This window comes from Urocitellus parryii, chromosome 10 (genome assembly GCF_045843805.1).
Source record: "Urocitellus parryii isolate mUroPar1 chromosome 10, mUroPar1.hap1, whole genome shotgun sequence".
NCBI classification, from domain to species: Eukaryota; Metazoa; Chordata; class Mammalia; order Rodentia; family Sciuridae; genus Urocitellus; species Urocitellus parryii.
This window is the reverse complement of record NC_135540.1, coordinates 49,629,936-49,653,100: the sequence shown is the minus strand read 5'-3', so window position 1 is coordinate 49,653,100 and position 23,165 is coordinate 49,629,936. Positions and strand designations below refer to the sequence as shown.

At 32.2% G+C, this 23,165-nt stretch overlaps 1 protein-coding gene across 1 annotated transcript in view; it reads left to right on the top strand.

The window, feature by feature from the left end:
- Slc9b1 (solute carrier family 9 member B1) overlaps positions 1-23,165 on the top strand; it is a 108,291-nt gene that overhangs the window by 14,255 nt on the left and 70,871 nt on the right. Inside the window, exons 3-6 of the mRNA XM_026398139.2 lie at positions 1,573-1,743; positions 3,098-3,240; positions 4,210-4,337; positions 19,090-19,265. Of these exons, the coding sequence (XP_026253924.2) occupies positions 1,573-1,743; positions 3,098-3,240; positions 4,210-4,337; positions 19,090-19,265 (618 nt within the window). The remainder of the gene's footprint in view (positions 1-1,572; positions 1,744-3,097; positions 3,241-4,209; positions 4,338-19,089; positions 19,266-23,165) is intronic.

The window sequence follows — 23,165 nt, the reverse complement described above, 5'->3', positions numbered from 1 at the left end:
TGAGATATTTCTTAAGTTTATATTCATTGGAGCTTTATTTACATAGTCTGGAAACAGAAGTGTTCATTAGAGATATTTTGAATTAGTAGCTATCAAGTGCTCCAGAGATGGTTCCATGGGTGGGGGGTCATTTTTATGCTTGGTTTAGAACTTTGGGGATTCTCAATCCATGAAAATCTTGTAAACATGAGCCCTAAACATAAGTTATATTTTTTTAAAGATAGATAGATAGAGAGAGAGTGAGAGAGATAATTTTTTTAATATTTATTTTTCAGTTTTTCGGTGGACACAACATCTTTGTTTGTATGTGGTGCTGAGGATCGAACCCGGGCCACACGCATGCCAGGCGAGCGCGCTACCGCTTGAGCCACATACCCAGCCGTAAACATGAGTTTTATAAGGTCTAATTTATATATGAATTTTCAAAGGAGATTTTGCCATCTAGAAACCAGCTAAAACAAACTGCCTGGTCTCCTCAGTTTGCCAGTAGAACAATATTTTTTAGTTCATTTTTTAGTACAGCGTTAGCCCTTTAGGTGTTCACATTTTTTCTAGGTGACAATACTGGGGAGGAGGCAATAATCTTAGTTTTAGCTTCCTGCTTTGAGCAAGTCAAAGTCTTCCTCATTTACATTGACATTTTTCTGTAACCAAAAAAGACTTAACAGCTAAAAAAAAAATGCACTTTCGCTGTTTTAATAACCTGGAAATCACCAAAAATTATGATTCATAGTAAATGAAGGTAGGTAGAAATTTACAGTATAACTGTCTTTCCTTTATGGAAACCTCTGGACTATTGTATTTATTTGTATGTATTTGCCAGAAACAAGATGTATATAACCTTATTCTACTCACTCTGTCTACCAATATTCCCTACACATAAGGTACTTTATATTTATTTTTCACAAGTCCAGGTGCACTTTTTCCAGGCCTTACCGTCCCTAATACACTTAGATCAAATATCAACTGAGTTACTTTCAGTACAAAGATTTAGTCTGCTCATGTTAAAAAATTGGCACCTTGCCATTGTGATCTTCAATAAAGTTGAGATTTAATGTCATGGCCAATCATCATCTTATTCTGAAGCACAAAATTCAGAATATCTCATATTGCCATGATACTTTTTAAAATGTCAGATATTATATGTTTTAGCACTTTAAAGAATTCACATGGAATTTTTTCTTTCTTTTTTTTTACTTACATTAAATTCATTTTTAAAGGATACATGAAACAGAATTTGTACATATTAATGGGGTACCATGTGATGTTTCAATATTTAACTATACTGCATGATGTTTAATTAGGATAATTCTGTCTTAAGACATTTATCATTTATCACTTAAAGTTGTACAAGTGTCTTTTTAAATTAAAAATGCATTGTTTAAAGCTTGTTTCATAAATTAACAGGTTCTTTGGAATATATCTTAAGTAGATGTCTCTTCAGTAATACTAGTAAGCAATATTATTTTATACTATGGATTGTTATATAGAACTGGCTATTATTGAATTCATCTTTTGTTTGTGTACAGCTATGTCTATAAAGATATGTAGATGCTTTTTTTTATATTTCAGGAGTTATACTCTTTATGCTGTGGTGTTTAACCTGGACATTCTCAGGCTCTGAAGCTCTTCCTGGTGGAAATTTATTTGGACTAATAATTATTTTTTGTAGTGCCTTTCTTGGGGGGAAATTTTTGGAAATCATTAGAATACCTTCAGTGCCTCCACTTCCACCCCTTCTTGGTAAGTATTTAATTAGCTCTCTCTTGTTCATTGCTGACTGTGAATTTTGAACATTTTCTAATTGGACTAGATATGATTCAGAAATATTTCAATGTAATATAATCTGTGCAGCTTCTCTGTGTATGTATTTATTGTATATGTGTATCCATGTGTGTATATATATATATATATATATATATATATATATATGTCTTTTTTCCAAAAAAATTATTTTAAAAATAATTTAAATATCCTCACTACATGATTCTTGTTGCTCCATTACTTCATAAGTAATTTTTTCTTAATTTTAAATATATTATAGAAAAAGAAAAATATACAAAAGACTGAGTTTTGTGTATATCATGTAACTTGAATACAAGATTCAAATAATATACTGACTAGGGCACCAAAAGGTCTATGATTTTTGAGTAAGCTGTTTGGTCATCAGCACTATGTATATTTATGGATTCCTCACCTGCATTATGCACTGTTTCTTAATCACCAGTGTTCTGTAACTCTCCAGCTGAACAGAATAAAATTAGTGGAAGAATTTTTATCACTGGGTGCAGTGGCACATGCCTGTAATGCCAGTGGCTTGGGAGGCTGAGACAGGAGGATCTCGAGTTCAAAGCCAGCCTCAGCAGAAGGAGAGCACTAAGCAACTCAGTGAGACCCTATCTCTAAATAAAATACAAAATAGGGCTGGAGATGTGGCTCAGTGGTGGAGTGCCCCTGAGCTTAATCCCTGGTACCCAAAAAAGAAAATCGAAAAGACAGAAATATCTCTTATCTTCTAAGTAATCAATACATCTAAATATTCAATATACTATCAGCATAGATTATCTCTACATCTTATATCTAATGCATTTTCTATGTTCATAATACCCTTAGAGGACCCTCTAAGTATTTATTGAATCTTTTTCCTCCCTCCAAAAACTTGTTTTCTCTATAACTTAGGCTGTTTCTGTCTTTTGCGTGGACTGTGGCAGAATCTTTTAACAGACTTTTGTCTCCAGTTTTATCCCTGTCTAAATCATTAAAACTATAATGTATCAATCACTTCCTGCTTAAAATCTTCCTGTGGTGCCTTATTCTGGCCAAAGGGAAACTTTCCATGATCTGGCCCCTCCAGCTCCTTCTTCCATTCCCATCCTGTCCTTTATGATCCAGTAACAATGAATTACTTATATCACATTTAGACGTGTTGTTTCTTATCTTCATTACTTTATTCATGCTGTCTCCTCTTTTTGTATATAACCTGCTCTTTATGCAAAGTAAAAAGAGACATGTTTTTAAAGAGGGGAGTGTCTGTTTTACTCTCTTGGATAATTGAACTAAACCAGACATGCTTTATGTTCTTCCTTTCTTTTTTTAGGGATGTTACTGGCTGGTTTTATGATCAGGAATATTCCATTCATTGGCAAACATGTCCAAGTACATAACACATGGTCTGCAACTTTAAGAAACACTGCCCTTACCATTATCCTAATACGAGCTGGGCTTGGACTTGATCCACAGGTAGATTTTCAAATGTATCTTGAATTATTTCAAATATTAGAGGCTGGTAGGAAAGAAAAAGAGACAGAATTTTTGTAATAGCTGTTCCAAATAGAGCAAACTAAGATAAAGAACAAAGACTTTGCAAAAGTACTGGCATCTTAATTTCTATTTCTAGTTATCATTATTACCTATATGAAGAGAAATCATTGCAGTGTATGGTCTCTATTGGGGAGCATCTATAATTATTTACACAGAGAAATGTCTCTTATGTAGCACTTGTATTACTTGGGAGGCTCTTCTATGGAGAACTATTTACTTTTCAGTTAATAAAGGAAAGGTCACCCTATAAAATGATTCTTTTTTTTAAGGAGATTAAGAATTCAATAATATATTTGTTTCGTGACTTTTTCTCCATAGAGTATGTTCCTGTTTTGTTGTAAAAACACATTTTAAAATTATTTCATAAAATATTATAATATGGGGATCATAAAATACATGCACATAATAGCAACTCAAATAAATGTGGATAAGCATAAATAATTATAGCCAGTGATAATTTTATTTTCCAATAGAAAATTTGAACCTCTGAGAAAATTGAAAAGTTCTCCTTTTTTAAATTAATTATAAACTTAAGTTATTTTTTGGCATTTTGGTGTGTTCTATTTGTAAATATTAATTTAATCAAATAGTTAATTGCTAAATGGTAATTAATGGAAAACACCCATAGGATATTATCATTCTATCAAATATTAGGAAAATTGGGCAGTTAGAAAGATTAGATATAAAGTATGAAATTATTTATTATCCAATGTATGATGATATATAAAATTAGCTATATTAGAGTTTCAAGCCCAATAGAATGATCTGGCCAAATAAGATACAGTATAGTAAAAGTTTATTACTCAAAAAACTCTCTAATTCAATGTTTGCTTAATACTTTCCTTTTTGAACTTTGTAAGTTTACTCAAATATTACTCTATTTTTCAGGCTTTACAACATTTGAAAACTGTTTGTTTAAGATTGTCTTTCGGTCCATGCATCTCAGAGGCATGTGCAGCTGCTGTTTTTTCCCACTTCATTATGCAGTTTCCTTGGCAATGGGGATTTCTATTAGGGTAATTTTTTTCTTTTTTGCCTATGAAAATACACAGTTAATGATGGTTGGTTCAAAACTATTGAAATATTCAAAATATTGTATAAACAAGATCTTCATTAAAATTTGTTTTCATAAAGTAGATGACCTTGGAAATCAGTTGACCAAACACAGAGCCATGTCCCAAATCTATCATGTATTTGACAAACATTCACAGTTCTTAAATATGTAGTGCCATGGTAATCCACTTCATCAATTTATTCTTTCTTTTCTGTATTATAATGTATTTGTATATTTTATCCTATCTAATGGCCTCTTCCTCCTATACTATATGTATGTATGTATGTATGTATATGAGAGATATTTTTATAGTTATATATTTGTAATTTTTAAAAACTCCCATTTTAAAAAACACACAAATAAAAACTCCCTAAATTCAATGCCCCAACTGCCTTTTTTACTATTCATCTACCTGACTGTCCCAATTCCTTAAATCTGTAAGCACTTTCTTATTGCCAAATCCAATGGATTTTTAAAATTAATTTGTATTGTTAAATGCCCAAATACATTTATCTTTTCTTTATTTTTTATTTTTTTGCAGTGCTGGGACCCTTCAACCCTGCATTTACCTTTTTTGTTGTTTTTGTTGTTGTTGTTTTATTTAATTTTAGTGTTTTTAAGAGAATGTACAGTTATATCCTATTGCAGATTTATTTTATATTTACCTAACTACTGTCATCGTGCATCTTTTTATGTGCTAGAATATTTGTCTTCTTTGATGAAGTGTCAGTTCAAATCTTTTGCCAGTTTTTAAAATTATGTTCTTCATCTTCATGTTGAGTTTTAAATTACTTTTATATAAAGCCTTTTGTCTAATATGTGTATTGTCTAATATATTTTTTTCTTCAAATGTGTGACCAATATAAATAAATTGACTAAAATAACAGAAATTTGTTTCTCACAGTTCTGGAAGTTAGAAGGCAAAATTTCTTCCTTTTCTAGTTCTCCTTTTTCTTCTATTCATTAAATATTGAAATGATTTAATATCTAGTATCAGACCCTCTTTTTTTCTTATTCTGACTCTGATTCTTCTCTTATATTGTAATGATTTCAAATCTATCTCCAAGCCATTTATTTTCAAGTCCATAACTCCAGTCCCCTATATTCCTTTAACTATAGGAGACACATACCGAGAGCTCTAAGTGGGAACATCACATCAAAGTAGAGGATCATATCTTATGAGGTAGATGTCTAATCCTCAAAAACCAAAAGTGTTCATCTGAAGTTTTGTTACTGTTTCAAATTATGTGACAACAATTATCATTTTTGAGTCCTTACCATGTGCTATGCAATCTTCTGTGAGCTTTGTACATATTAATTCATCTTTGTAATGCTCATTTTAATCTCACATTATTCCAAACTAGAAAACTTAGAGAATGGTTAAATATATCACTTAACTTTGTAAGTAACTGAAATTACCTTGTAGCATGACTTCAGGGTTCACATTCTCAACCTTGTACTGAGACTATGAATATGTATGTAGCACTTTTGATAAAGGTGGCATTTCAAGTCAAGATAAGGAAGCTTTAGTTAAAAAGTATATTGGAATAACTGGAATATTATTTGAGAAAAATTAGGGTATTGTTAGGTTTTTTGCTTCATAGTACATGTCTAATGAACTAAAGACTTCAACATAAAATGCACATTTTTAAAAAGTATATTTTTTGGGGGGTACTAGGAATTGAACTCAGGGGCACTGAGCCAAATCCCCAGTCCTATTTTGTATTTTATTTAGAGACAGGGTCTCATTGAGTTGCTTCCTCACTTTTGCTGAGGCTGGCTTTGAACTTGAGATCCTCCTGCCTCAGTCTCCTGAGCAACTGGGGTTAGAGGTGTGTACCACCATGCCCAGCAAAAAAAAAAAAAAAAAAAAAAAAATTCTTTTAGTAATACTTTTGATGATAGAGAGGTATTTTCTTTTTCCCAAAGTGTGTTTATTTTAAATTGACAGATAAAATTATAAGTCTTAATCCTGTATAATATAATATTTTGGAATATATATGCATTATGTAATGATTAAATCTAATGAAAATATGCATTACCTCACGTAGTTATCATTTTTATGGGGAGATGTAATATCCACTTTAGGATTAGTCATTAGTATAGTCCATCATAACTTTTTAATTTATTCCTTCTACCAAATTATGATTTTTTAACACTTCCCTAATATCCTTTCATTTTTTTAATAGTGTTTCAAGAGAAGATTTAAATTTTGATTTATATTTTATTAGTTTTTCTTTTATGGTTTGGGCTATTTTAAAAAACTTGCCATCCTCAACAAAAGTTATGTTAATTTTTATACTTTCTTCTGAAAGTTTCATAATACAAGCTTTTAAACTTAAGTGTATTACCCATTTCCAGTCAACTTTCATTGGATGCCATGAGATAAGAGTCAAGATTCATTTTTCCTATAATGCTATGAAGTTGTTATAATGACTTCCTCATTTATTATTTTAGCACTTCTGGTGAAAACTAAATTGACTATATGTAGATGGACTTATTTCTATTCCATTGATCTAAAATGTCTAGACTTATATCAGTATCACATTTGTTGGTACTATTTCTTTAAAGTAAATCTTGATACTAGGCAATTTAAGCTCTCTAAATTTGTTATTTTTCAAGATTGGATTGTTGATTCTCAGTTCTTTTAATTTTAATATACATTTTAGGTAAGGTTAAGTTTTACAAATGAAAAAAGCTTGGATTTTTACTGTGATGGGGTTAAATCTACAGATCAATTTGAAAATAGTTGATTTACACAATATTAGGGTTTTTAATATGAATATGGTAAAATCAATTTATTTGAGCATTAATTTCTCTTGTAATTTTATGATTTTATCATACAGGTCTTATACATATTTTATTAAATTTATTCCTAAGTAGTCTATGTTTTTTATATTCTTATATAGTGTATTGCTTTCTAGTTTACTTTCCAATTATTCATTGCTGTTCCATAGAAATGTAATTTATGTTTATGTATGAAAGTGTGATTCTTATTACTATATAAGAGTGGGTTTCCTAATTAAGTCTGGCAAGCTCTGTCTTTTAATTAGAGCATTTATACTTTTATATTTAATAAAATTATCAATTTTATTTGGTTTAAATCTGCCATCTTACTATTTTCTATTTTCCTCATCTCTTCTTTGATCTTTTTTTTAATTCTTTCCACAATCTTTTCAATGAACTGAAAATCATTTTTCATTATTTCTCCACTCCTGCTGGTGGAAACTCAAAAGATTTTTCATCCCTTTCTGGTTCTGTAAATTTCTGGAACTTTCTTTTTGTAGCACACTCTCTCAAGTACTTTGCCTTGAAATTTTGTAAAATTTTAGATGTTTTGCTTCTCCAAACTCTATTCTTTGTCTCCTCAACTTAGCAAGATAACCGGCTCTAGTTTCCTTCTACCACAGCTTTAAAATTGCTTGGAAGCAGAAAGTCTGAGCAATAGTAAAGTTGACTGCACTTGTTTCCCTGTTTACATTTCTAACAATCCTATGCAGTCTATTGCCCAATGTCTGAAAATAGTTGTTTCCTGTATCTTCTCTGCTTTTTTTAGATACTTTCAGCACTAGAGTGATTACAGAACTATGTTCTCTCATGGAAATAAGCAGATATCCTACCTCTGAATTTTAAAATTTGCTCTTTCATATGACTTGCCTTGCTAAATACCCATGGTAGTTATCAGATTAGTTCTTATATGAACATCCCACCTTCATATAATTAAATTTCTGTCTTTTTCTTACCAATATTTATACTGCTGCCTCTATTGTATTATGTTGGGTGGAACTTCCACTTCAATATTTAATATTAGTGCTGAAGGAAGAAAATATCTCTATCTTTTTAAAAGATATTAATGAGAATACTTATAATACTTTATCATCTATATGTTTAGTATAGGATGGTGACAGATGCTATTTATTAGGTTAATATTTCATGTGTTTGCTTGACAACAGAGTCTGTTTTAATTTTGGTACAGTTTCATCCTTTCAATTTGATAATGTAATAAATTACATTGGCAAATTTTCCTAGTGTAGAAGTATTCATGTTTTCACTTGTATAGTCATCCTTTTATATTATTTTAATAAATTAATAGATTTAATTTGTTTATATTTATAATGTTACCTTTAAGATCATAAATGAGATTGAGTTGTTTTTTCCTCATGCCATTTCTGTTTATTCCATCTTTTAATACATTATTGTTATGCTATCACTGCTTCAAACTCCTTCATGTTGATACCATCCAGCATTTTGATATTAGTAATAAACTTTCTTTTCTTTTTTTTTTGTGGTGCTGGGGATTGAGCCCAGGGCCTTATGCATGCGAGGCAAGCACTCTACCAACTGAGCTATGTTCCTCCCTCCCTTTTTTTCTTTTTAAAGTAAAAATTAACAGACATTATCAAGATACTGAATACCCTTAATTTGTATCTTTCTTAAAGCAACCTCTGAATTTCTTTATCCTCTTATTTGAGAACTTTCAACAAAATTATTGTTAATGTGGATCTTTATGTGACAATTTTTTGAAACCCTGAGTCCTTGCAAATAATTAAAATTGAATAATAAATTACAATTAACCATAAACAAATAGCTATTAATTATTTAACATAAAATAACTTAAACCTTCATATTTGGATGGCTATTTGATTTAAAAATTATATTTTCCTGTGAATGGTGACAATGCCTGTAATCCCAGTGGCTTGGAGGGTCACAAGTTCAAAGCCAGCTTCAGCAACTTAATGAGACCCTTTCTAAAAATAAAACATAACAAGGGCTGAGGATGTGGCTCTCTGGTTAAGCAGCCCTGGGTTTAATCCCTGGTGCCAAAATAAAATAAAATTATATGTTCAAAGTCATTTTCCTTCAGCATGTTAAAATTATTCCTATTTTATTTCTTATATCTAGCCTTTCTGTTGAAAAATCTGATATCACTTTAGTTCTTGCTTTTTGTAGATATTATTTATCTCTGAGATCTTTTATAATTTCCTCCATCTTTGATATTTTTAAATATTACAGTAAATTATTTAGAATTGGGTTTTTCCTTGAATATCCTGTTTGATCCTTTTAGTCTAACATCTTTTCCTTTAAGGAAAATTTACTTCCTACTATTTTCTCAAAATACCCTCTTCTCTAATTTCATATAGTTGTAATCCTGGGGCTATTATGATCTGTATATTGGCACATTGACTAGTCTTTTTGTATCCCTTATCTTGTACATTTTTAAATATTTTATCCTCTCCAGCTTTTTGCAGGGTGGGAAAGTTGCCTTTCCTCAATCTCATCTTTCAGTCCACTACTCCATTCCTCAGATGTATTCATTATTCTAGTCTACTTGAACTATTATGGTCTTTATTTCAATGACATTTCTATACCAAATATTTAACTTTTTACTTTTTTATATTTTTTATTCCTTATTTTAGTATTGTTCTTACTTATCTTGATATGTTTATTATGCTTATTTTAAATTCTTATTCCATTTCTTCTAATACTTTAACATGCTGTAAAATCTGCCTAATTTGCTGTGTATATTTCAAAACTGTTATTATGTCACAAATATCTATGATTATTATATATTCCTGGTAAACTTTTAAAAATCAATATTAAGTTTACTTTTCTCTCATTTTAATGCTTATATATTTTGAATTATGCTTTGCCATATATTAACATTACTCTGCTGCCATTCTGTCTGGAGTGAGATGATGTCTTAGTTTTGATTTGCATTTCTTTAATTGCTAGAGATGATTAACATTTTTTATATATTTGTTGATTGATTGTATATCACCTTCTGAGAAGTGTCTGTTCTGGTTTGGCCCATTTATTGATTGGGTTATTTGGTTTTTTTGGTGTTTAGTTTTTTGAGTTCTTTCTATACCGTAGAGATTAGTGCACTATCTGATGTGCAGCTAGTAAAAATTTTCTCCCAAGCTGTAGGCTCTCTATTCATTCACCTCACTGATTGTTTCTTTTGCTGAGAAGAAGCTTTTTAGTTTGAATCCATCCCATTTATTGATTCTTGATTTTAATTCTTGTGCCATAGGAGTCTTTTTTTTTTAATTTTAATATTTATTTTTTAGTTATTGGCGGACACAACATCTTTGTTTGTATGTGGTGCTAAGGATAGAACCCGGGCAGCACGCATGCCAGGCGAGCGCGCTACTGCTTGAGCCACATCCCCAGCCCCCATAGGAGTCTTATTAAGGAAGTAGAGGCCTAATCCGATAAGATGGAGATTTGGGCCTACTTTTTTCTCTATTAGATGCAGGATCTCTGGTTCAATTCCTAGATCCTTGATCTACTTTGAGTTGAGTTTTATGCATGGTGAGAGATAGGGGTTTAATTTCATTTTGTTGCATGTGGATTTTCATTTTTCCCATCACCATTTGTTGAAGAAGCTATCCTTTCTCCAATGCATGTTTTGGTGCCTCTGTCTAATATAAAATAATTGTAATTATGTGGGTTTGTTTGTCTCTGTGTCCTCTATTCTGTACCATTGGTCTAATGGTGCCAATACCTTGCAATTTTTGTTACTATTGCTCTGCCAGTACCTTCCAATTTTTGTTACTATTGCTCTATTATTTAAGGTCTGGTATAGTGATGCCACCTACTTCACTCTTCCTGCTAAGGATTACTCTAGCTATTCTGGGTCTCTTCATTTTTCCAGATGAATTTCATGATTGCTTTTTCTATTAAATTGTTAAAACTTTTATTGAAATATAACTTAATGTTCAGACAAGTACAATGTACATAAATGTGTAATACAGTTCATTGCATAATTAAAAGGTAACTATTTACATAACCACCACACAGATAAAGCAATAGAACATTGCTAGAACCCCAGACCTGCCGTTATCACATGACTTACAATCACCTATCTCCTCCACACAGATAATCACTTCACCAACTTTTAATAGTATAGTTTAGTTTGTTTCTAATTTTGTTTTATATAAATGAAATCATGCAGGGTTTATTCTTTTGTGACAAGTTTAACTCAACATTATGTTTGAGATTGAACCATGTTATTGTGTATTAATGTATTTATTCATTTTCATTGTTGTATAATATGTCATTGTATGAATATGCTAAAGTTTATTTACTTATTCTATTGTCAATTTATATATTATGAATATTCTAGTGTATAGATCTTGGTATACATGTACACAGTTTTCTATAGAAATAGAAAGGGAATGTTGATTCATCTGGAAAATATGTAGTTCTGTAGGTAGCTTGTCATATATTTTTGATATTCCTAATTTATACTCTCATCAGTAGTTGATGAGAATTTCAGTTATTCAACATTCCCACCAACTTTGGAATCATTATAGTCTTTTTAAAATTTTTTAAGCCATTCTAATGACTATGTTATTTCTTTGGGATTTTTATTTGCATTTTCCTGATTTCCAATGAGGCTGAAAAATGTTGGTTCCAATTTATTTCCTATATTTGTAATGGAGTCTTGATTGTTTTTTCCATTGATTTGTAGAAGTAATTAAGATATTCTAGGTACATTTTTTGTGAAAAATATTATAAATATCTTCCATTCTGCAACTTCTCTTTCACTCTCATTTAATGATAGAAAATTTTAGTTTTAATATAGTATAATTCATCAGTTTTCCAATTACAATTTTTGTGTCATATTTACAAAATCATTCCTTATCCCCAAATTCAAAAAATATTCTTCTATATCATCTTTTAGAGCTGAGTATATTGGCACAAGTCTGTAATCCCAGTTACTTGGGAGGCTGAGGCAGGAAGATTACAAATTTGAGGCCAGCCTCAGTAACTGAAAAAAATCCTGGCACAGAATAAATTTATAAAGGGTTGGGAATGTAGCTCTCTGGTAAAGCATTTGTATAGCATGTGTGAGGCTCTAGGTTTAACCCCCAGTACTGGGAGAAAAAAAATGTTCTGGAAATTTTACTGTTTTATCTTTCACATTTAAATCTACAGTCTATCTTAAATTGACTTTCTGTTTTTGATAAGAGGTAGGGCCAAATCCCTACCCTCCATGAATATCCAGTTAACCTAACACCATTGACTAAAGAATTATTCTCCCCATTTCCATTATTCTTAGTGTCACATTTGTCATAAATTGACTTTCCACATATGTATAGGTCTGTTTTTAGACTCTTCTTACCCAATAGTCTATTTTTCTATCTTCTGCCTTAATTATGGTAACTTTATAATAATTCTTATACAACAGAACTATCACTTTTATGATCTTCAAAAGTGTCTTCTCAACCAGTGCAGTGGTGCATGCCTGTAATCTCATTGGCTTGGAAGGCTGAGGCAGGAGGATCACATGGTCAAAGCCCAGTCTCAGCAACCTAGTGAAGCCCTAAGTAGGCCTGAAAATAAAAAATAAAAATGGCTGAGGATATGTTTAAGCACCTCAGGGTTCAATCCCTGTTGTTAAAAAAAAAATAATAGAGTATCTTCACTATTCATAGTCCTTTATATTTCCATATTAGTTAGAATCAATTTGTCTATTTCTGCCAGAAAAATAGTATTTGATTGAAATTATGTTGAGTATATAGGTCATTTGAGGGATGATTGACCCATTTACAATATTGAATCATTCAGTCTATGGTCTACCTATCACCATTTCTTAAAACTTTTCTCTAATTTTTTTAAGGTTCTTTTTCCTATGTGTCTTGCAAATATTACACTTATTCCTAAGTAATCGACAGTTTGGGTGCTATTATAAATAGTAATTTAATTTTTCATTATATAATTTGTTGCTGGTATTTAGAAATATGATTTATTTCTTTTTATGTTGTTTCTGTTTCCAAAAGCCTTTCTATACTAACTTTTTAATTCAAGTAAATTTTTTTGTTTTAATAAGTTACACATGACAGTACAATGACCTTGACATATCATACATTTGAATCAGATGGGATATAATTTCTCATTATTCTGAGTGTACAGGTTGCAGAATCACATTGGTCATGCATTCACGTATATACACACAGCAATAATAATGTCTGTTTCATTCTACTGTCCTTCCTTTCCCCCCTTCCTCTCCCCTCCCCTCTCAAAGTTCCCTTTTATTCTTACATTTTGCTTCTATAAGATGATGATACAAATTTTCTGTTTGATTCATTATAGTGAGTTACATTGATTTTCTAAAGTTAAACATTCATTCATGAAATAAATCAAATTTAGAATTCATACTTTTCAACTTTCCTGTACCATTTGGTTTTATGTGTATAGGTATACATGTACATGTGTATAATTTTAGATACATATATATGGGTAGTACCTAAAACACTTTTTATGTTTCCCTCCCACCATTATATGCACAATAACAACTCAACTCAGAGCTAATTTTTTTTAACTTTTCATTTATTTTTATTTTTATTTTTTTATTGGTTGTTCAAAACATTACAAAGCTCATGATATATCATCTTTCATACCTTTGACTCAGTTGGGTTAAGAACTCCCATTTTGGGCTGGGGATGTGGCTCAAGCGGTAGCGCGCTCGCCTGGCATGCGTGCGGCCCAGGTTCGATCCTCAGCACCACATACCAACAAAGATGTTGTGTCCGCCGAGAACTAAAAAATAAATATTAAAAATTCTCTCTCTCTCTCTCTCTCTCCTCTCTCACTCTCTCTTTAAAAAAAAAAAAAAAAAAAAAAAAAAAAAGAACTCCCATTTTTACCCCAATTACAAATTGCAGAATCACATCGGTTACACACTCTCATTTTTACATAATGGCATATTAGTGACTGTTGTATTCTGCTACCTTTTTTTAAAAAAAATTCAGAGAAATTGTCTTATAACTTGTCCCTTGAATCCACTGTAGGCCAATTTCATTTCATTTTTTCAGTATGCTTTCTTTTACATTTTTTTTTACTTTTCTTACTTTTTCTTGGACTAACAGCATTTTGTTTGTTGAACTTTGTTTTATTCCTTTAATATTTAGAAACTAGAAACTCATTTTCTCAGGAATTACACACAACTTTGGAAAACACATATAAGTTTAAAACATGTTTTCACTTTTTTCTACTATTTCATTCTCCCACCAGTTGATATAATCTAGAATTTTAGTCTAAGATTATTGTAAAGGTTTCTTTACAGCTAAATTTTTTATAGATTAGCAGTAAGTTTTGATGCTCATTCTGTTTTATATAATCATCACCATCATCCTCATGAGCTGGGGATGTGTCTCACTGGTAGAGAACTTGCCTAGCATGGGCAAGTGTCCTGGGTTCCATTCTTAGCATCCCCAAAATAATAATAATAACAATAATAATTATAATCATCATCATTGCAGTTATTTATATAATGCTTGCCATATGTCAGACATTTGAAATACTTGATCATTATTAATTTATTTAATCCTGACAAAAAGCACATGCTATTATTATTCCTGTTTTTCATGTAAATAAAGCAAAAAAGATATAATGTGATTCTCCTATGGTCAAATAACTAATAAGGTAGAAATGAGATTTGAAGCCACAACTATGACTCAGCTTAAAGCCCCCCAGTCTAAACTATACTGCCTTTATCCTTCTTTCAGATATATATTTTTTATACTAAATTTTCTTCCTAATGAGTTGATCTCCTAGTTGCTTTAAAACTGATCATTAGGTGATACTTTTGTCTTTTGAATATCTGAAAATAGCTTTTATATAACTGAGTACTGATTGTAGTTCAAAATTTTTTCCCTAAATAATTTGAAGATATAACAGCTATCTCTTTGCATTAATTTTGCCCATGAGAAATTTGTTATCAAACTAATTTTTAATTCCTCTTTTTAGGTAATCTCTCTTTCCCTTTGGAAGTTGGTTTTCTGAATTTTTCTAACTATTTGTTTCTGGCTGCACTATAGATGGTTTTTGGACAGCAATACTAGTTATTACCTAAAAGCCTATAGGAAATATAGAACCTTGGACCCAACCCCCCAGATCTTGTGAATCAGAATGTTCATTTTAACCAGATTCTTATATAATTTATTTGCATTCTAAATCTTTAAGATTATTTGAACATTAATGTTTGAAAGTAATAATCTGAGACAAGTCTTCTTCTTTAGTGAAATATTTCAACCATGTAGAAGAACAGAAAGAATAATATAATGAAGACCCAAATACCCTTAACTTAGGCTTAACAGCTCATGAAGAAAGTGAATTACAAACATGATGATATTTCATCCCTATGTTCTTTAGTATTCATCTCTAAAAGCTAAGGGCATTTGTCTAACTAAATTCACAATAATTACTTGACATCTTTAGGTAGGTCTTTATACAATTTGTTCCACATAATATTTGGAGAGATCTTTTTTTTTTAAAGAGAAAAAAGAAAGATTTCTTTTTTTAAGAGAGAGAGAATTTTTAATATTTATTTTTTAGTTTTCAGTGGACACAACATCTTTATTTTATTTTTATGTGGTGCTGAGGATCGAACCCAGCGCCCCGCACATGCCAGGCAAACGTGCTACCGCTTGAGCCACATCCCCAGCCCTGGAGAGATTTTTTTTTTTTTTTAAGAGAGAGTGAGAGAGGAGAGACAGAGAGAGAGAGAGAGAGAAAATTTTTAATATTTATTTTTTAGTTCTTGGCGGACACAACATCTTTGTTGGTATGTGGTGCTGAGGATCGAACCCGGGCCGCACGCATGCCAGGCGAGCGCGCTACCGCTGAGCCACATCTCCAGCCCTGGAGAGATCTTTTAATCAGAGAATTGTTATAGGTACTTTTTCAGCTGTTGGTTATACCTTTTAAAGTTTTTAGTATACTTTATTTCTCCAACCCTCTCTTATTATGTCCTTTTTAACTCTCTCCTCTGTGCCTATTAAGATATATGAGTGTATGTATTTTATTTGTTTATTGTTTTGTAGTCCATACTAGAAAATTCTATGCTCCATCCTCCAGCTTATTAACTTATTCTTCAGGTATGCCCATATCACCTATTTTTTTTTGACAATTGATTGTTTGTTTCGAAGGATTATGATTAAAATTTATGAAAAAGCACAATTTATAATAGCTAAGCTATAGAACCAATCTAGATGTCCACCCACAGAAGAATGGATAAAAAAAATTATGGTATATATACACAGAGGAGTATCACTCAGCCATACAGAAGAATGACTTTATGATAGTCTTTGGTAAATGGGTGGATCTGTAGACTCTCATGCTCAGTGAAATAAGCCAATCCCCAAAAAATCAAAGGTCGAATATTCTTTCTGATATGTGGATGCTAACCCAGAATAAAGCATGGAGAGAAAAGAAAAGTTTGGTGGATTAGAAGTTCAGTAGAAGAGAAAGGGGAATGAAGGGAAGGGATGGGGAATAGGAATAGGAAAGACAGTGAAATGAATCTGACATAACTTTCCTGTATACATATATGAATACAACACCGTGAATCCCAACACTGTGTACATTCCACAAGACTGGGATGCTAATTAGAATACAATATATTTAATGTTTACATCAATACATAAAAATAGATTCTACTGTTATGTATAACTAAAAAGAATAAACATTTTTTAAATGTAAAAAAATATGACTAGATTCAGTATATTTTCATTATTCTGAGGATATTTACATTTATTCTAAAGTCTTGTTCTGGTTTATCTTTAAAGCATATCTCTTAAACAAGATATAAATTTTTCCACTTATTAAAAATAATACTTCAATTCAGAGTGTTGTGTTTCCTCTCAATATTTGGTGATATTTTAATGGGTGCTTTACATGTGTGTTTGAGACTTTGTATTAACTTGTGGTTACCCTCTGTGCTATTGCCATCTTACAGAGAATAGATAGGCCAATTCTGCTATCAAGAGAGATAACTAAATTTCCTGAAGCAAAGGCTGAGATTAGGATTCTTATGCAAGTTATTTTTTGAGGAAACCAGTGAAGGAAATGAAGGAAGCCAGATAGGACTGGGGAAAATCAAATGGTCCCAAACTTTGCTACACATTAAAATAACCTGGGGAACTTTTAAAAGTTACAGCTTTTAGAAGAGTGATGTCAGCAGAATAGGAAGCCCCAGGCTCTCCTTTACCCACAAAGACACCAACTTCACAACAATATATGGACCACATTGCTCTTGTGAGAACTCCAGAAGCCACTTGAGGGGTTACAGTGTCCCAAGCAAATGCAAAACTGAGAAGAGATGAATTGGAGAGATTAGGAAATTCTGGTGTGTTTAACCACCATAACCCATTCGCCTCCCTGCACAGCTTGGAACAATTGGGAGAAAACTCTCACCTCCCAGTTTCTCCCTGAAGAGGGAAAGAGAAAGGTGGAACATGCGACCTGTGTTTTGACTTTTCAGGGGATGTCCAAGAGATTGATTTCTATATCACTGACTGGGAGCACTGATGGAAAAGGAAGTGAAACACTTTGGATACCTGAGGTCCACTGTAAACAAAGGTAAGTCCTGCAGGTTACTAGAGCACCAGGGAGATTACAGGTCCACAAAGAAACATGAGGGGACGCTCCAGAGTAAAACAAAGGTGACTTCTTCAGCTGAGAGATAACACACGCAAGACCAGAGAACATGCTTCCCCAGATAGATTTATGAGGTCCCCACAAGTTATAGATGGACTGATCGGTCAAGTTCTTTATCTCCAAAAAGACTGTCCGTAAAGGCTGGGGGTAGCTGTTTTCCAAAATGCCCAAATTTCAAAAGAGACAACAAGGCATACAAAGAAAAAGGGATTCACAGCTCAATCAAAGCAATGAATTTCCAGAAACCAACTAATCAAAATAATCATCATAAAAGTCCTCAATGAACTATAAAAGAGAATACACACAGACAACTAAATGAAATCAGAAAAGGGTACATGAACAAAATTAGAATACCAACAAAGAGATAGAACCATAAAAAAAAAAGAGCCATACAGAAACTCTGGAACTGAAAAAAAATAGTAACTGAATTTAAAAATTCACTAAATGGGATCCACAAACTACTGGATCAAGCAGAAGAATTGATGAACTTGAAGACATACCATTTGAAATTACCAAGTTGAAGAAGCAAAAAGAAAAATAAATGAAAAGGAAGAAAAATAGAGCCTAAGGGGCTTATGGAATGCCACTGAAACTTGTAAATCTTCAATAATAAAAACAAGCAGTGTGGTACTGACATAGACACATAGATCAGTGGAACAGAATAGAGAGCCCAGAATCAAGCCCTCATAAATAGGAAAATGTGATCTTTGACAAAGATGGTAGGAATGGTGTGGAAGGTAGATTTGTTCGGCTGTTCTTACGGTGGTACTTCAAATAATCACTTGGTCTCTTCATAGATCTTCCTGCTCCAGCATCTACCTATTCTGGCCTTGGAGCACCTTTAAAAGTACACCATATCTTTGGTAGCAGTCTTTGTTTATATACATTTTGGCTTATGGTTTCCTTTTTAAATCCTAAACTGTATCTTACCTTGCTGGAATATGCATAGTTTTGTGTCCATTTAGGAGTCCCCTTTTGTTTTCTAGTTAGGTTATAGATTTTCATGTTTATATCTTCACATGAAAGAATTTAGGAACAGAGGGAGAGCAATTTGTGCTCAGTCCAGTATCTCTAGAAAATTTTAACCAGCACTAAAGATCTTATGGACAGCTTTATCACCATTAAGTGATTTTCATTCAAAAGCAAGAGGTTTTTTTTTTTTCATATGAAATTGTTAAAAAAGTTAATATATTTCTTGTAAAGTTTACATAAAACACTTGCTAAAAGCACATTTTAAAAACTGGTTTTCAAAGTCTTTCTTTCAGTTTTGTACTAGGTGCTGTCTCTCCTGCTGTTGTTGTTCCTTCCATGCTGCTTTTGCAAGAAAAGGGATATGGCACTGAGAAAGGCATCCCAACCTTACTAATAGCTGCTAGCAGTTTGGATGACATCGTGGCTATCACTGGGTTCAACACATTCTTGAGCATAGTCTTCTCTTCAGGTAAACAACACAGCAACTGCCGTGGCATTCCCATCTTTTTTTTTTTTTTTTGTATTCCTTTAAACATACTTTCTGACTTTACTTCTTCATTTATTAACCAAGACTTTTCAGTCTCACATCTTTTATATTCTTTGTAGAAAGTTCATTCTAACCCAAGGAAGAAATTTCAGTGATTTGAAAAACTACTACTTAACAAAAGATTTTATTTTAATCATTAAACATTTCAATTAATTTGATAATCCATATTATTACTATTTATCTGCTTGTGATGCTTTGGAATTTCATGATAGTTTTCATTAAGAAAAAGTAATCAGCAGTATTATTACTACTACTAATATCTTAATAGGCATTTTTAAAATGTAACTTTTTATCATTCTAATAAATCATTAGTTCTACTATTAAGACAATTTAAACATAAAAAGCCAGAACAACCATGTGCCTTATTTGGTAATGATGGGACAAGATCCTACTACACAGTTCTGATTCCCGGGGTGGTATCAGGTCTCAAAGGTTACTGCAGAAACGTGAAAGTAAGAATTTGTACATTTATTATGCTTTAATTATCTATAGTGTTTGAAATTCAGTCTTCTGTATTACTGAAACATTAAAATATGTTTTATGTTAAAAAGTAATAAAGAGCTGAAGTTATAGTGCTGTATGCCTATAATCTCAGCTATTTAGGAAGCTAGGGCAGGAAGGCCATTTAAGCTCAGGAGTTCAAGGCCAGCCTAACCAACACAGTAAGATGCTCTCAAAAAAATAGTAATAATAATAAAATAATATAAATAAACAGGGAGAAAAAAGATAGATTAAAAATTTTTCCATCTGACCTTTTGATGTAAAACTACCCAGACTTCTCCCTTCACTTCTGTTCTGTTCTCTTCTTTCCCTGTTTTGCCCTCCCAGTGTTTTCATAAAAATTATTGAACACTGATAATACATTCTTGTCACCTGAGTTGTTTTTCAGTTAACTATATTATTACAAGCATGTTTCTTTTCATAGAGAATACATAATACATGTATTTTCATGTCCTTTTAATGGTTACATAATATTCAGTGGCCTGCATCAGAATTATTTAACCTATTCAAAATAAAAGTTGATTTCCATGTTTACCATTAAAATAATGCTTGGTACTTAATCTTAAAATTTCTTAAAGTTGAATTGTTGGTATAAAAATGTATATAGTTATAACCTTTTTGAAACAAATTGCTAATAAGTCCTACTACACACATAAGCTTGCCATTTTGTCTTTTCAAAACTAAGTATTAGAGCCAACTATAGTGGCATGCACCTCTAGAGTCAGCTTCTTGGGAGGCTAAGGCAGGAGAATCACTCGAATGCAGGAGTTTGAGGCCAACCTGGATACAATAAGGAGATACTATCTTTAAAAAATAATATATAGTACTAGTCTTTTCCATTTTTGCTAATTTGACAGGTGATAGGTGAAAGTAGGATCTCTTTAAATAAGTACTTTAAATACTTTATGTACTGGTGGTGTTAGACAAATGTTTATGTTTATTGGTCATTAGCATTTTGGAATGTTTTGTAAATTGTTTTTTTTTTAATTTTTTGCCTATTCCTTATAGATGTGTTCATCTTTTGTTCTTGTTGATATATCAAGATTTGGCTTAAGTAGAGCACTGTGGTGCAAGCCTCTAATCCCAGCTACTTGGGAGACCTAGGCAGGAAGATCGAAAGTTCAAGGCTACCCTCAGGAACTTAGCAAGACTCTATCTCAAAATACAGAAATTTTTAAAATTTGGAGATGTAGCTTAATAGTAGAGTGCCCCTGGGTTCAAACCTCAGTAACACACACACACAAACACACACACACACACACACACACACACATTCTGCATAAAATTAATAACAATAACCTTTGTTTTATATGCTATAGTTTTCCTATTTATTGTTTTATATGCTATAGTTTTCCTATTTATAGCATGTCATTCAAATATTATAAATTTTAATTGTGAATTCTGGCAATATTTTTTCATGATTTGTATCAGCCATTCCTTCTAAAAATATTTGTTGTGTTCCTCTTCCATTATGTTAATTACTGTGCCAAATACTAAGGATAAACAGTGAACAACAATATTTGTTTCTATTGAGAACTTTCTTAGTACTTGTAAGTTCCATATTGCCACTTATTTACAGGTAAGGAAATGAAAGAACAGAGGTTAGGTAACTTACTCAAGGTCACAGATCTACTAGGTGAGGGAGCCAAGATATAAATCTAATGGTCTGATTCCACAGTAACACCTATTCTGTGCTATACTATACTGTCTCCTGACAGCAAATAGACATGTCCATGTTCTGAAGAAATTATCTTTTAAAAAATATTGCAAATATGATAAATAATATGTAGTATAGGGTGCTGGAGGAACATATCATAGGAGACAAAACCTAATTTGTAGAGAACTAAAGACCATGAAAAACCAAGCAGATACGTGTTTATACATTCCTTTTCAACTTTATGATTTTTTAAGGACTTTGAAGGTTTTATTTTATTTTTTACATTAAATCTTCAGTACAATAATATTTTGAAACATAGCAGATATTGAGATCTAACTTTATTTTAGCCAGCATTACACAGTAGTTTCAACTTGTTGAATATTATCTCTCTCGGGGCTGGGAATGTGGCTCAGGCGGTAGCACGCTCGTCTGGCATGCGTGTGGCCTGGGTTCGATCCTCAGCACCACATACCAACAAAGATGTTGTGTCTGCCGAGAACTAAAAAATAAATATTAAAAATTCTCTCTCTCTCCCTCTCTCCTCTCTCACTCTCTCTAAAAAAAAAAAAAAAAAAAAAAAAAAAAAAAAAATTATCTCTCTCAATTTAAGGAAATGTTATTGCAGGGTGACCAGCAACCCCCAGGGTAGGTTCCTGCTTAGGAGGTATGAGCTGCCTGGGAAATAAAAATAAAAAGTCTGAAATAATTAGTAAGAAACAGAAACAGAGCTAGAAATTATATATAAAAAGCAGAGTGTCTGATAAGTCTTCCAGTCCTGATAGGATCTGCAACTGAACAACTGAGAAAAGCCTCTGATTCTTTAAGGGGGAGAACATCAAAAGCAGGGATAAGGTTTCAGCAGGCAGAGTCTTAGGTGCTTTCTTTCAGTGTGCCAAGGGTCTTGCAGTAAACAGGTTGATTGGCGTTTTGGCAAGCCACACCCATCTCCAAGAGACTGTGTGGCTCCAGTGGGTCACCCCATCTTTGATGCTGTGTTAAACTTGGGATGGAGCTAGGCAGGTGTTCTCAAACCAGCAGGTGTTCTCAAACCAGCAGGTGTTCTCAAACCAGCAGGGTTGCTGCTGGGAGTTCCCAATGCCAGGCTTTCCTGCCTAATTTTAGCTCCCACACAGTTCATTGATGGCTTCCCACAAAATGTCACCTTTATCATACTGACCATCCTAAAAAATACCAAGCTGGTTTATTTCAATTTTTCATAATTCTATTTTTTATTGTGGTAAAAACACACATTTATCCTTTTAACCATTTTAAGTGTATAGTTCAACATTGTTAACTGTATTCACATGTTGTGTAGTGGATCTCTAAAACTTTTTCATCTTGCAAAAGTGAAACTTTATATCCATTTAACAACTCCATTTTCCCTTCCCCCAGGCACTGTAAACCACTGTTCTACTTTGTTACCATGATTCTGACAAATTACACAAGTGGAATAAGTGACTGACTTATTTCAGTTACCTAATGTCCTAAGGTTCATCCATGTTTTAGTATGCAATTTCTTCTTTCTCATAACTGACCAATATTTCATAGTATATTTATACCACATTTTCTTAACTCATTCATCTGTCAATGGACATTTGGGATATTTCTACCCCTTTGCTATTGTGAATAATCCTTCAGTAAACATGAGTATGCACATATTTTCT